This window comes from Sorex araneus, chromosome 2, assembly GCF_027595985.1.
Source record: "Sorex araneus isolate mSorAra2 chromosome 2, mSorAra2.pri, whole genome shotgun sequence".
Classification (NCBI taxonomy): Eukaryota; Metazoa; Chordata; class Mammalia; order Eulipotyphla; family Soricidae; genus Sorex; species Sorex araneus.
In genome coordinates this window covers 125,920,049-125,936,406 of record NC_073303.1, presented here as the reverse complement: position 1 = coordinate 125,936,406, position 16,358 = coordinate 125,920,049, and the positions used below count along the sequence as shown (strand labels likewise).

General features: G+C 43.1%; 1 protein-coding gene across 5 annotated transcripts in view; it reads left to right on the top strand.

Annotated features, from left to right (window-relative positions):
• VPS13B (vacuolar protein sorting 13 homolog B) overlaps positions 1–16,358 on the top strand; it is a 645,914-nt gene that overhangs the window by 468,739 nt on the left and 160,817 nt on the right. For all 5 annotated transcript variants that reach the window (XM_055125276.1, XM_055125277.1, XM_055125278.1 and 2 more), the window contains exon 33: positions 4,734–5,424. In XM_055125276.1, coding sequence (XP_054981251.1) covers positions 4,734–5,424 — 691 coding nt within the window. The remainder of the gene's footprint in view (positions 1–4,733; positions 5,425–16,358) is intronic.

Below are 16,358 nucleotides of genomic sequence, written 5' to 3'. Positions count from 1 at the left end.
TACTATCTCTTCAGGCCCCATTCATACTTTTTAAAAAATTGAATGGAGAGTGCCTAGGCAATTTTACCAAGACCACCAATGCCTTGTGACGCTCATTCGCATAGAAAGTGATAGAAGTTGATAAATAATGCTGACTCTAAAAAAAATCTATCTTAAAAATACACTTTCGTGACCTACATGGTTTTGTTCATTGCAGCTGTATTGAGGAGGTATTGGAGACTCTTTGTGAAGCTTGTGGGTGTCTCTCAAGGCTTCTACCTCGACCTTACTGTCTGAGATACAGCGAGACCCGCATGTGTGCTTGTGCGTCTCCAAGGCTGGGATCTTTTAAAGTCTGTGAGCGTTCTCTTTTGTGACTCCAAGATGTGTGATCATGAAAACGCTGTGACCGATTTTTCTCCCCTTAGATTCGGTGCTTAAAGACAGACAAGACATTCACTTAATCAAACACGCCACAACGTTTTAGCAAGAGCAGTAAAGTTGGAACAACTGTCACAGTGAAATATAGATGTGATTGTCACTTTGATTTTGTGGTTTCAGACTTGACGTTTTCCTCACTTTAAAGACGGGGGAGAATGATCTCCTGATCTGCAGAAGATAGTTTGATCAAGGCTGGAGAGTGACTGATGCGTGTGGAAAGTGTGGCTTCCGTGTTGCCACCACACAAGCCTGATAAGATGGCGGGAAATTACGTGGATGTGTTTATGTTTGGTGTGGAGTTAAGGCTGCCATAAAAAGACAGACGTGACAGAAATTATGTGAATTCCAATATTGGGATTGCTGCCGAGTTACCCTCTCAGCCATCAAAACAAAACTCCTATATGTCTTCGTCCTCGTTCATTTTCGGAGTTGATTTATGTGGATTTTTCTTGAAGGATTTAGATATCCCTTTATTTGCAGCCTTATTTATGAAGGAGGCTGTCTTTGGAGCATGCTCATAAAAATGTTGATAAGGCCAAACAACATTATCTTGCTCCACTGGGAACGGCTCCTGAAGGCGGAGCTTCTCACCAACACCAGTGGTTGGGCAAAGGCACACCAGCCCCCCTGATCACTGCACCCCTCTCTGCCCCCAGGAAGGAGCGGGCTCCCCTCCTTTACTCCAAGGGCAGCTTTCGCCCCTTTTCCCTCCCGCCTCCTATCTATGCCATCTAGCTGTGAAAGAATGGGGAAGTGTGTAGAAATCATCGAAGAAGTCAGCTCTCAACTTGCCGTTTCCCAAGCTATTGAAAACCGGGCCTATTGGAACCCACTGATGGTGTAACTGTAGAATTCCCCCGGTTGAAGTACCATCTGGATGTGCTCAAGGCTTTAAAGCTGTTATCTCCGCATAAAATTTCAGAGTCCTAGACTTTTTTCTTCACCAAACTATTCATTTTTAAGCCACAAATATTTTTCCAGCTCTTTCAGATTTTATCTGAAAGTATATTTTAACAGTATTTAAATAGTTCTTAAACAATAACAATTTATCTTGATAGATGGCATGCTGTGTTTTTTTTCATTTTATTTTAATTAGCCATTGTGGAACCAAATTCCCTTTTGTTTTAGTCTTTTGAATATTGTTTAATTATAGTTATCATGCCAGATATCTTAAAGGTTATTTTACCAATACAGTTTCATTTAACATAACCCATATGGAATCAATAGCCCAGTTTCCTAAAGTGAATGCTTGGAAAATCTTACATTCATATGTTAAGAGTACACATCCTTTCCTCATTAGTTGGAAAGTACAGGGATTTTGGCACCGGTCCTGTGTGGAAGCATTGTGCAGCCTTTATATGGATTTTGTTTTTAGCCTTTGATGACACTGTTTAGAATAGGAAGTATCTAATAAGTAAAGCATTTTGTCTCAAGTGCTGCCAGTGTGTTTAATATATGCCTGGAGGTCTGAAACATTATCTTCTTCACTACAGTAATATGCATTTAATTCTCTGAAAGCAGAAGGTTGAACTTTTAAAAGGGACGCAAAGTACATTTTCAAACAGAGTAATTCAAAACATATGGAAGAGGGGACCAAAGTAATGTACAGTTGGTTTTTATGGTTTAATCATGATCATGTTAATGCACACCAGTAGCTAATTAAAGAAAACTTTTATTGTTCCATTTAAATGAGTTAGGTAAAGAGTGGGAGAGCCGAGGCAAGAGCACGGCCCAGAGACGCGTGTTTCTCGGGCGTCCGCTCACAGCAGGCTGAAATTGCAGCTCCTGACAACTTAAATTATTAGTCCCCGTGGACGATCATAAAGCAAAAGTTATTTTCAGAGTGATCACACCGTGCACTTTGCTTTTTTCACGAAGGAATTGTAAATTGATGCCCGAGTTCAGGGCTTAGCACACATAATTAATTATAAAATTGTTCTCCAGAGCAGGGCAGATACTCTTCAGTGTAACGGATAAGTGTGCAGTGGCCTGGTGACAAACCCATGGAGTTTTAAATATGTCTTGGAAATCACCAGCTTATTTGTCTCAGCCCTATACTAAGAGTGTGGAAACTTAGATAAACGAGGAAATCTTGGCACTTAGAAGTTCGATTTCTCATACAGGGAAGGTTGTGCTTTTTTTTTTTTTTCTTTCTCCCTTTCTGTGGGAAGCAGTCTTTTGGAGTCACTCACTCCAATTCCATTCCCCACGGGAGGGACTAGAGTGAGGTCAGGTAACCCACACGACCAGGCTGCTCGCTGCCACCTTCCCCTGCAGGTCGAGTCTGACTGCGGCAGCATCTGAAGTGCTGACCCCACTTTAGGGAGAATAAACTATAAGTACACATGTGGACATCAAGAGAAGGAAAATTGGGCACTCTGTGTGCAGAAAGGATGTTCTCAGGTATCTGGCGCCAGGATTGATCCCCAGCACTACAGCCCAACACCTGAGCCCTGCCAGGTGTGATCCCTGAGCACAGAGCCCGGGGTAAACCCTACACACAGCCAGATGTGGCCTCAGACACCCTCCCTCTTTCCAATCCAAAAAACAAAAGTATATTCACAATCTCATGTGATTGTCAGCAGTTGTCTGCCTTGATTGAGGGAACAAAATTACTGAATTCTTGATTTGAGTCCATCATGGACTATAGCATAAACAAAAATTTTTTAGGTCTGCTACCAGTAGATACCTTGTACTCTCTAAAATGTAGGCAAGTAAATCCCAGACTGCTTGGTACCTGCTATTATTTTTACCATGGACGTTATTTGAGAATTTCTATTTTTTTGAGACTAAAATTTCTAATCTCAAATTACATTTGAGAAATTTCTAGAATTTCTAGTTGAGATAACTAAAAGGTCTACAATTATATAGTTAGAAATAAAAATCAGCGGTCTTTTTGATAATTGTCCTAATTTTATTGTACCAGTTTCTTAGTACAAATTTGATTTAGATATTTCCAATCATTTGCCTCTGTATGAACCTAGGCATAGAGTAGGAATGCCACCTAAAAATGTGTTTGTTTCCTTTCTAAACTTTGATGGCTCAGTCCTGTGATTTCTTTTTTTAAAGTCTCAGTTTTGTGAGCTGTAAAATGGGGCTAGCAATAGTTCCTTACAAGGATTCTAACACTTAGTAAAGAAAATGTACATTAGGTGCTATATTTGGCAAAGAGCAAACCTACTCAGTATGATTTTTCTTTCTTTTTCTTTTTATCTTTCTTTAAAAAAATTAATTTGCCATAAAGGCCACACTCAGCAGTGCTCTGCATGAAGCCTGGGCTACTCGGGATCCAACCCGGGGCACCCAAAGAAATCTAGGAGCCTAAGAAAATGGTATCAGGTATTTGCATTTGTCAGCCAAGTTTGTTGACAGAACCTGAAAATTCAATATCCAGTGACGTGTGAGTGGTTCAGTAAAGTGCAGTATTACGACACTTCTTGAGTGGGACTGGTGAAGAGGACATTAGTGTGTAGTGAATTCAGGTGTCACATGTGTCTCTCGAGCAGGAATGTGACCCTGTAGAGTGGGGACAGGAGTTGGGGGACACGTGGGCACCTTACAGTGGGGGTGGGAGTTGGGGGGACACCTGGGCACCTGTACAGTAGGGACGGGAGTTGGGGGACAGCTGGGCACAGTTGGGGGGGAAATAATCTGATTTGGTATTGATCGGTGATCAGATGAGGTTGGAGAGTTTGGAGTTCTCAGAGTTTTGATGGTTTCTTGTGTGGGTCCATTTCTTCAATGGAAAGGAAGAGAAGTACCTAGGTCTCAAAGAGCATTTCACAACCTAATGACAGATTGCGTTGGGGCGTGGTGTTTGGGCCACACCCTGATACTCGGGAGCTGCTCCTGGCTCTGTGCTCAAGGGTTGTTCCTAGTGGTACTTAGGGGACCACATATGACATGGAAAACTGCACCAGCATTGGCCACATGTCGGGCAAGGCCTTTAGGCCCTCCACTAGCACTCAGCCCAGAAAACAGGATTTGAAAAGTAGTACTTGGGAAATTACTTTACAGAATACCAAATTATTCCAAGAGACATAGTTTTAGCTGTACTACTGTGTGTTAGTAAAAAAAAAAAAAAAACCCAAAAACTAACTCTCAGCTATGTATTTTAGTGAGAGAAATGCCATTCTCTCAGATAGGCTTTGTTAGCTTGCCATAAATAATGCTTTTGCGTGGCCCCTATTTTGTTTTCTGAGGATTCTGTTACACATGTTCTCGATCCCTTGCAGACGCATTTACTTAGCGCATTTAGAGCATCACCCTTGGGACATGAGCCATGAATGATGCATCCTCGTTTGTCCTGGCAGGTCTCTAAGCAGGAGCAGAGCAGGACCGACACCGCAGAGGGCAGCGTGGCCGAGACGTCCTCCCGGTACAGCGGTGCAAGGGACAGCGGCTTCGGCAGCGATAGCGTGAAGATCCGGATCGTGCAGATCGAGCAGGACAGCGGCACCAGCCAGCACCGCCTTGCGCGCCCCTCGCGCCAGTCCTCCATCGTGAAGAACCTGAACTTCATCCCCTTCGACATATTCATCACGGCCAGCAGGATCTCCCTAATGACCTACGCCTGCTCGCCCCTGCCCGAATCCAAGCCACAGCCACCAATGTCGGGGGATGGGAAATCGGACAAGAGCTCCCTGAATCTCCCGGAGGTGGAGTCCCCGGTTGTCAAGCCCGGCCCGGCCTCTATTTCCATGGTCACAGCCGAGGATCTGGCGAGCAGCAGCTTCTCCTTCCCCACGGGGAAGAGACTGGGGGTCATCTCCCTGGAGAGCCTCCACGCCTCCAGCCGCTCCTCCGCCCGGCAGGCCCTGGGCATCACGGTGGTGCGGCAGCCTGGCCGCAGGGGTGCGGGGGGCCTGCAGCTGAAGCCCTTCCTCCACCTCATCCTGTCCCAGCCTTCCCTGCTGCTGAGTTGTCACCACCGGAAGCAGAGGGTAGAAATCTCTGTCTTTGACGCCGTGCTGAAAGGGGTCACCCCGGACTACGTCTGCACAGGTAAGGGCCTTCCAGCTGGCTAAAAATTGACCGCTTAGTGTCTGTTTGATGTTCCAGAATTTTCAGGATTCCTCCCCCGGGAGACATTCGGCAGGCCAGACTAGGCTACTGTCCACAGAAGTTGGTGTCCCACAGAGTGTGCACCCTGCAGGCGAAACGCATCATAGTTAAGTGTTGGCTGCGAGTCCAGACCAGAGATAGTCTTAGCATTCTGACTGTAATCCGGAGTGTTCACTGTGGTTCAGGAATTGGATGTGGCAGAACTTTCTGGTTGCTTAAACATGCTTAGACATGCTTAAAAATCTCCAGTGATGGGAAGCAAACCTTTCTCATATTAATATGAAATATAATATGAAATATATCGAACTGCAGGTGTGATTTCCACGCTCATGCAAAGAAAAACCTTAGAAGACAAATGTCGTGGCTTTGGTAGACTTCATCTAATCATCTGATGAAAACAGCAGCATAGTGAATGTTACTGAGTGGGTATCAGATTTTTTTCATGCAAGCGCCATCAGTCAGTGGTGTTGGCCAGCTAACTAGGTCTTGCTGCCGCCTCCGTCCCGCTATAGTTAGGAAGCGTCTGCTGTTTGGTACTTAGATGGAGGGCCAGGGAAATAATACTGCGCCCGCCGGGCACAGCCTGACTGGTCAGGGGTGAGCTCTGAGCACTGCCCACTGTGAGAATAGAAACAAAGAGCCAGAAAACTTTGATGGAACTTCTGCAGCGAACAGTGTTCCAGTGTAGACCAGAGAAACGGTCCCAGGCTCGGGAATAAGACGTACTGGCTATTAGGCAACAGGGCCAGGCACACAGCAGCCTTTTCCCTGAGACGGCATGGAGTAAGAGATTTGGCTGACAGAGCACAGAGGTGAGCTGGACCACCTTAGATGATCACCGGAAGGGGTCTGGGCAAGCTCAGGCACACTTCGGGCTTGTGAGTGCTGTGAGGTGGCACCAGCCAGCAGACGGGAGCCAGCACTGAGGCACTTGGAGGACTGTCCAGTGTGGAAGTAGGGCCGAGTCATTCCTTTTTGGTTTGTTCCTGTTTTTGTTTAGGGGCCACACCCCGTGGTGCTCAGGGCTTACTTCTGGCCCTGCACCGAGGGATCACTCCTGGGGGGCTCTGGGAACCAGGTAGAGTGCCAGGAGTCAAACCTGGGTGGGCCACAGGCCAGGGAAGCGCCATCCCTGCTCTCCTGTTGCTTCAGCCCCTGGGGGCTGCTTCGTGCTTGCCACTGACGAGAGTCATCTTATGCAGCAGACTCCTGGAGAGTGGGTGGCAGGAGTGAAGCTTGGGGTCGAGCCCAAGAAAGTGCGGGGGCAAAGAAGCCTTTAGCTCTCACCAAGGTGGAGTGCATGTGCTCTGCTTGCTAAGGAAAAAGAGCGTAGCTGGGGCTAGAGCGACACAACAGCAGGGAGGGCGCTCTCCTTGCATGAGGCCTTCACGGCTCAATCCTCAGCATCCCATGGAATCCCCCAGGCACCGTCAGGAGTGATTGCTGAGTACAGAGCCAGGAGTAATCCCTGAGCACCGCAAGGTGTGGCCAAGCAAAGAAAGGGGGAGGGGAAGGGGCAGGGAAGGAGAGATAGCCTGCTAGCCTGGCCTGGGCGCTCCAGGGCTGCCCACACGGCTCAAGAGAGTGACCGTGCCAGCTTAGTAACTTGGAAGCCCAGTGTTAGACCACTCAGCCTCATTCGGTCATATGTGGACATTGTGCCACAGATACTAGTGACTGCTGTCAGCGGGCCTCCTCTCCAGGGGCAGCATTCAACACCCCCAGCACCCGCCCCCCGGCCCTCAGCTGCCCCCTTTCCCGAGGCCCCACAGTGCAGCAGCTCCTTAGGTGCTGAGGGGTGGGAGGGGTGCTGAGGAAGCTGGTGGCTCAGAGGCACCGCCTGCCTCTGAACCTGAGGCCCGTTTGGGGAGCATCTTGGTATTGGCCAGAGCGAGGTGCAGGATGAAGGCATCCCCGGGGCTCCAAGCCCCTGCTTCGTAGGAAGGCAGCTTCCACCACTCTGAGGCTGCTGGTGCAGGCTAGCGAGCTCATGGTGTTGACTTTCCACAGCGATATGTCTTTGAACTTATATGGAATTCAGCTAGTCCTTAGTTGAAATGCTAAATTACTTTGTAAAAATTAGTGGAGAGATCCTTGTATGTGGGCCCTTGTGCAGCCTAGTTTCAGTAAAGGAAATCTGGAGCCACGATTCTGAACTTGACTCGGGGATGGGACTATCTGAAAGGAGCATCCTCTAGAATCATCCTCCGTGTAAAGGCCTAGGGAAAGCCTTTGCTTACAGCGAACGCATCTACTCAGACAGTCCACGGTCCAAATTCTAAAGGAGGCATCAGTATAAATTGCCAGGTATTTAGAAATGACTTAGTGATTCAGGGAAATTTGTGAGAAAGCAAATAGTTAAAATATAATAGAGAGCTAGAAAGGTAATACAACTGGTAGGGCTGCTGCCTGGCACGCAACCCACCTGAGTTTGATCTCTGATACCCCATTGGTCTCTGAACACAGCCAGTAGTTGTCCCTGAACATAGAGCCCAGAGTAAGCCCTGAGTGCCACTGGTTGTGCCCCACTTAAAATAAAAACTAAAATATAATAGCTTGGTGTGGGACGGCTTTGCCATTTACACAGCTACCCTAGGCTGGATCCCCTGCCAACCCCCAACCCCGCCAGTAGTGACCCTTAGCACAGAATCGGGAATAAGCCCTGATAAACCCTTTGTTGCCCTTTCAAAAATAAATAATAGGGGCTGAAGAGATAGCACAGCGGGTAGGGCATTTGCCTTGCACGCGGCCGACCCGGGTTCAAATCCCAGCATCCCATATGGTCCCCTGAGCACGGCCAGGGGTAATTCCTGAGTGCAGAGCCAGGAGTAACCCCTGTGCATCGCCAGGTGTGACCCAAAAAGCAAATAAATAAATAAATAAATAAATAAATAAATAAATAAATAAATAAATAAAGTCGTCAATAATATTTAAATAAATAAATAAATGAATGAATGAATAATAATAAGCTTGACATGTAACAGACCAGAGAGAGCACGAAGGACTGAGTGCATGCTTTGCATGATGAAGCGCCTGGTGTGATCCCTGCCCTGTCAGAGAACTTCCAGGAGCAAACCCAGTAGCCCTTGAGCACTGCCAGGCGGTGTGGCCCTTAGCCTATTCACATATGGCACTTGCCGAGCACTATACTGACTGCTCTCAATGTAATATCTTCATTAATCCTTCTAACAAAACGCGGATGATATTGAAGTCCCCCATTTCAGATGAAAAAAACTCAAGTTTGGAGAAGCAACTTGTCTCACATCACAGACCTCGTATTAAACACTGCTAAAATCCAGGGGCTAGAGAATGGTACAGTGGGCAGGGCACTTGCCTTGCCTGTGACCGACTTGGGTTTTATCTCTGGTGCCCCATATGGTTCCCTGGGCCCCGCCAGGAGTGATTCCTGAGCGCAGAGCCCGGCGTAAGCCCTGAGTACTGCCAGGTGCAGCCCCCAAACCAAAATAATCACTAAAATGCAAACCAAGGATGGCAGAACTCCTGGGTCTGGTCTCTGAACCTTTCTCCCTGGGCCAGAGGGAAAGGTGAGGATTTGCACGTTTAGCACTCAGCCTCCTTTGTCCCCCTCCAGGCCCCGCAAATCTTTCCCTCAGGTGGATTTGTAGCTGTTAAATGTTTCCATGCTGGGCCTACCTGGGATCAGCCTCTTTAGTAATGTGACAAACCTGGTTCCAATTCCGACTTTGTCACTCACAGATACGCAGCTCTCTCAGAGGGCAGCTGTGGGACTAAAGAGAAATAATTCATAAAAATACTTTGAATCTAAAGTTGACTCTAACAAGTTGTAGGCATTGAATCGAGCAAGTTGTAGGCTCTTATAAGAATGTGCTGCTACCGTTTTAAGTATTTCATAGTGAAAAATCACCAAACTAGGAAGCAGAAAGCCTCCAACTTCACATTGGTCCTGTTATTAATTACACAGGGTCTGAGCCAGACTGTTCACTTCTTTGGGTTCCTGTGTCCTTATCTAAAAATATGATGATTGTACTAGACAGCAACAAAGTCCAGTTGAAAATTTTTGATATTCTCTACTCACCTTTCTAAAAATATTCGGACTATATTGTTTTGGCTTCTGGGAGTTGATCTGTAAGCCAGTACCACGTCAGATGAAAGTTTATTTTAACTTGTAAAAATGCAAGTTCTCCTTTGTCATTCTAGCAGGGCACTAATTCTTTTATTCTGTTTTAAATAGATGAATTTTATTAAATGTTAATGAAATTGTTTTTCAGAAAACTAATCGGGAAATTTCTGGCTTAAATTGGCTGCTTGGATGAACTGTCCGAGTCCCATTCCTAATTTAGTTGTCCAGAAAACTTGATGTAGCACTTTTCTGTTCTGAAATAGTAATCATGTGGGTAAAAAAGAGAACTCTGAGGCTGGCTCTCGTGTGAACATTCACCAAGGAAGCCCAGCAAGGTGGTAATGCCAGTTCTCTTTCTGGAACGAACAGTAATGACACATCATAATGGACAGACAAAAAAGTTTTTTTTTGTCTAAAGACCAAAGAAAAGTTAACCGGTTAAGGGAGTTAAAAATAATTGAGGTAGCTGATTGTGTCTTTCTAGATTGTGAGGACTTCCATCCTTGATACTAAGGTTAATTGTTATTTTTGGAAGGAAAGGCAAGTGACAGGCAGCCCGTGACTGCACCTCGATGATGACTACAGGGCATCATTTCAGCCATGCCTTAGGTTGTTATGGCGACACTGGGCTTTCTTTCCTGAGACATCTGAAATATTTGATGGTAAAAATAAATTCTAGCACCACGCAGTTAGAATTGTTCATGATTCTCCCTGCACGTCAGGCACCCTTATTACAACATGCTCAGTTTCCTGTATGTGGTGCTGGCTTGGAACAAAAAGCAAACAGATGATTTTATTTCACAGAAGACTGTTTAGAGGATAATTTTCCCCTAAACTCCTAATTCTTACAAGGATATAAAATGTGTGTATAAGAATTTTTACTTAACTCATTAACTAATGAGAGAACTATAAGAATGTTAAATAACAATTCATATACAGAAAATTTCTAAATGCCTGCTCACTTCAGAGATTTCCGTTTTCCAATTCATCGGGATCCTGAAAGTTGGCACGAGCCACTTAATTGTTAACTTTATTCATTGTTAATTCATTGCTCAGGGTGGTTTTCTGTAGAGAATTATAATTTAACATTAATCTATAAGGACTTGGTTTCAGGAGCAGAGGGAAGGTACTCAGGCACTTGCCTTGCATGTTGCCCAGCCTAGTTCAAACCCCAGCCCTGTGTATGGGCCCAGAGACATACCACGCCCCCCACACGCACACAGAGTCACGTGACCACCACTGGGTTGTAGTTCCCTACCCAAAAATGCCATTGTTTTATTTGAAATGTTTAGAAGGCTCCAGTGAAGATACTTATAGCAAGCACTAAAAATCCTTCTGATATTTTTGGAATGTAGTCTGATATCTCAAAAGGTGATCACATTAAATTAATTTTCTTTTTAAATCACAAGTAATCCTCCTGTTTTGCACAATCAACCTGGTATTATTTTAAAAGGTACCTTATGTCTCCATTACTTTCCATTTATAGCTCAGTCACTTGGAAATACTCATTTATTAATCAACTTGAGTACTAGGTGTTTACCAAGCATATTCATATGCAGATGAACCTGTAATAAGGCCCAGTTTCTGCCCCTGGTACCTCTCTTAAGACAATGACTAAACTTACTATGAGTAGTGATTAACATTTGGAAGGTTATGTATAGACATGATATGAATACTTAAAATGGTTTAAGAGCTGTAACATCTATTTTAAGAGATAGTTTACAAAAGTTTAATGTCAGTTATATGGAATTGTTTAAGCACGAAGCCTTAGATGCAGAGAAATGAAATAAAAATTACGCTTCAAATTAAGTTTTATTAGATTCATCTCAAGCTGCAGCACAAAATTCATTTTAGTGTTTGACTTAATTTATCTATTTCCTTTTTTGCTATATTTCTTCATAGTGTGTTTTATTTGCCCTGGGGTTTCCATATGTATGTCTAGTCTTTTGTAGTCTACTTAGTGGTAATATATTATCACTCCTTGGAAATGCAAAAGTCTTACATCCATATAGGTCCTTTTATTTTCCTCATTTACAATTATATATCTACATTATTAAAAACCAAATATTGTGATCTTTGTTGCAACAGCCTTACTTTGTTAAAAAAATTAATCAGGGGAGTAGTGGGAGAACTAAAGAGAAAAAAACTAGTCTTCTCTATTTCCCTGGTACTTACCATGTCAAAAGCTGTTTCTTTCTTGTACTTTTAAGTTTTTCTCCAATCTAATACGCCTTCAGTGTTATGAACCATTTCTTTGAATGCCTTTAAGTGAAGAAGAACTACTGGGAATTAATTTCTTAGTTTCCTGTCATCTCAGTCTCTAATCACTCTCTATCTCTTTCACACACACACATAAACACACTCTTGTATACACATACATATATATACATACATGTATATACATATATATATAGGACATATACATATATATTCCTAAAGGATATTCTTGCTAGGTATAGAAATCTGGGTTAATACTTCCTTCGGCACTTTAGATATTGTTACACTATCTTCTAACCTCTGTGGTTTATGTTGTAAAATCTGTGCCAATTCCAGTTATTTTCCCTTGTATGTAATATGTTTTTTTTCCTCTAGCTAATTTCAGTTTTTTTCTTATCTCTGATTATGACGGATTTGGGCTTGATATCTTTGAATTTATCATATTTGTGGTTTTCTGAGGTTTTTTACATCCTACAGAGTAATTACATTTATAAATTTTTTTAGAATAAATTTAGGGAATCTGTCGCTATTAGTTTCCCAAATAGGTCTTATACTAATCTTCCTTTTGGGTCTCCAGTATCTTCTTAGTATTGTTCCACACATCGCTAAGGTTCCATGTTTTCATTTTTGTTCTTTATATCGGATCATTTCTGTTTTTCAGTGCTGAAATTTTCCTTTGAGTCTTACTATATAGTTCCTTTTTCTTTTCTGAGCACTTCCATAATCCCATTCATTTCAAGTGTGCTTACATGTACGTTTTCAAGCATAATTATAGCACCCGCTGCTGTTAAGTCTTAACCATTCTCAGGCTGGCCACGGCAGTGCCTGCTCCAGTGTATGTGAGCATGTGTGCAGGTACACACAACGTGCACATACGTGCGCGCGCGCTCTCGCACACACACACACACACATGCATACTCATTCATTGGACAAACCTTGGCGGGGGGGTGGGGAGGAGATAAGAATTACAAGCCATAGTTTCACCCCAGGCACCCGATTTTCCACACAGGATTTGTGAGGGACTCTGACTACCCTTGCCATTTCCACTACCCCAACTTAGGACTTATTGTCAGATCAAAGGTACAGAAGAAAAGCTGAAACCTAGACAGTCATGTTTCTCATTCATCCCAGACCTGCATTATCCTTGTTTGCATTTCAGAGTCATCAAGTATTGGATTTTTTCCCTTCTTTGTTTGCTTGCTTGTTTTGTTTTGGGGGCCACACCTGGCAGTATTCAGGGTTTACTCCTGGCTCTGTGCTCAGGAATCACAGGCTTAGGGGACCGACCATATGTAGTACCAGGGATCTAACCTGGGTCTGCTGCATGCAAGGCAAGTGCCTTACCTGCTGTATTATTTCTCCATTGCCTGCACTTTCTGTTCTCTTGAGTTTTCAATTGGAAGCAGTAGTAGAGATAAGCTATACTTAGCTTTTCCCCATTTGGGTGGGCACCGGAACTCCTACAATTTAAAAATAATGGAAATCTTTTCTAGGCCATCAACGGAGACATGGTTTTCTGTGAAACCTAATACAGGATTTCCTCCAAAAGTGACACTTTAATATTTTTATGTCTCCCAGCACAGATGAGTTAAGTGTATTGTAATGGATAATTACTGCTCCCAGGGAGTTGTCAGGATTAACTTGATTCTGCCCATGTCACTTTGAGGCAAAATATATGTTCAAATACTCAAAGGTAGGAACAGCGTTCTCACCCTGTTTTCCTTAAGGAGGAACTTTCAGTTATGATACTCAAGCTGGAGAAGGGAGCGCTGAAGTTCTCTGCCCTGGGGTCAGTCTGCCTTGTCGAGGTCCCTGACTGGTCTGTAGACGTGTGGGTGTGCATTGTCCACACCGTTTATGCATGTACGTACTGAAAAGCCTTTTTTTTTTTTCTTGAGATGCTACTCAGCAAAGATGATAAATGGATCCTCTATGTATACCTACAGCAGAGCTATTCTGGAAATCCATTGTGAAATACAAACGAAACAGTTGGTTATCATTTTGGAAGTGTTGTTAATAAAATATGATCCCCAGTCTGCCTAGTCTAATGATCATAAGCTCTTCCAGCTATACCTAAATGTAAACACAGTGCTGTGCTTTGTTCTACATCATTTTTTTAATGACAGATTCTTTATAACCTAAATTACCAACACGAGTGACTATTAGTATCAATAACCTACAAATGATTTTCCATCTAGTCCAAGTGGATGGTCCATTGTGAGCTAGCAGGCTTCTTTGGAAAATACTAGAATAATGCAAGGGGCTTTTGTCTTCCTCACCTGGCCCCGCCTATACCAGGAATGTGAGCTTCTGCCAGTACCTTGATACGCAGCAGCTGTATTATTGGCAATTCTCATTTAAATAAAGATGTATGTAGTTGTTTTTAACATAATCGTATTAGTTGTGTTTATAAATATTTAAAAATCAGTATTTGTTTTGTTTAATGTAATGGAGTCCAGATTTGAAATTGCCTCATGTCTTGACTATGCAGCCCAAGGCAGCCTCAAAAAGTCATTTTTCTTCTTGTTTGTTTGGGGCTTTTTAATTTGTTTTTGAAGAAGTGACTGTGCCATCTGGTCAATTGTGAAGGAGTAGAACCATCCTGGGGGGACAGAACTCGCCCCCAGACTTCCGAGGGACATGGCTTGGCTTTTCCGAGACCAGGCATGAGTACTGGGAATTAACAGACTCACTTGAAAACAGTTGCTTTTGCCCTCTTGCAACTCCTTGACCTTATTAAGAGCCGCGTTTCAAGCATCAGAGGCTAAAATCCAGAAAGGAAGTAGGAAAGAGTTTAGCATACAGAAGAAGTAATAATACTGTGTGCAGGACAGGAACAGCCAGAAAGGTTTTCTCTAGAATGGGATGCATGTTGCATTTTGAAGTTGTGTAAAATCTGACAGAACAGAGTTTTGTCCTGCATTTTCATCCAAGGTCTGCTAGTCTACCCCTGGGCTCATCTCCTTGTCCTTATCTAGGTTCCTTATCTGCAACATGGGGAGCTCCCTCTGAGGGTTATTGGAGGATTCAGGATGTCTCTGAGTTTCTTAGTAAGTCTACAGCAGAGCGCTGTAATGCAGTGGATGTTAGTATTATTGCTTCATTGCTGTTGATTTTATCATTATTGTTAATATCTTTCTGCCAATTTAAAAACTAATGGTTATAAATGCTGGGGGGGAGGAGAAGGGGAGAAGTATTCACTTCATTTCAGTGCAATTATAGCTATTGTGTAGTTTGAAATTTTTCCACTCCAGTAATTGGCTTCTCTGCCCTTTCATGAATAGGGCTGCGGAAAATGTGCCAAAGACATTTGAGTAAACCAACAGTTGGAAAATCATAAACTGGCTTCTTACACCTCATAAATCATATCTTGATTTCATTTAGTTATTGTGACTTTTAGAGAAGGATTGAATTACATGTCTCTTTAGAATTAAAGGTTTTGCTAATGTCCCTGGAAAGGCTTAAAATTAACCTGTGACTTTAATGTCAAAATGATCGCAACTTGAACATTTATCTGAAAATTTAGCTGCTGGGAACATTTCTCACTGGCCAATAATGTGAAACAAATTTTTACTCTGACAGGAATCAGCAAGTAAGTAGGTCTCTCAGATGAGAGGCGCTCCGGTCTGTCACTCAGAGAATTGTGGTGGGAAAGGAAAGTTCCCCAGCTGGTGGGGAAAAGCCCCGTGCCGGAGAAGGACACATGAGTCCTGGGAACAAAAATCAGAAATGTTGACTTTAGTCTTGGCTCTGATGCCACCACTCTTAAATAAAAATAACTAAATCTCTGTTCCTTTTGTTTTGGGGGTTTTTTTCTTCCTCTTATCTCTAAAGTGGGTATGATGGTATCTGGCCTTTATTCTTTACTCATTTAATCTGATCTCCAAGTAAGATAATATTTATTAAATGCCTTGGGGCTATGAAACATCATTCAGCGGTAGTTGTTAGCAGCCAAAGAGGAAGCTTTCCTTTGGGGGCCTGAGAAAAAGATTCGTGTTCTGACCCCTTGGACAGCAATTTTATTTTTTAAATTAATTTGTTATATATATTTTTTTACTGAATCACCATGAGATACCAATTTTAATCATCAGCATTTACTTAAAATAAGTGAAAACTGAGGAGAACGAGAAACCATTATATTGGCTTTCATTCTCATGGACTGCAGACGCTGCTCAGAGCAGAAAGAGGTCTGTAAGTTGATATTAAAATTATCTTTCTAGGATCTATGACTACATTTTTTTTTTCTGAACCGTGCCTTCTATTTACCTGCCTTAGGTTTTATTCAAATGTTATCTTACAGAATTTAACAAGTACATAACCAAATAGGAATCAAATCAAGAATATCACAGGTCAGCACAGTCAGTAAAAAAAAAAAAAAGGAAAGGAATTAATTGAAAGAACACTTCCCATATGATCTGCTGGTTAGATTAAGAAGAAAGGATGTATTTCCTTCTTAAAAGACATGGAAGATTTGATTTTAAAAGTTAGAGCCAGTGGGTATGCCTGATCGTAGATCCCAGGAGCTACTTTTTAATTTGGTTGTTAACGTCACATC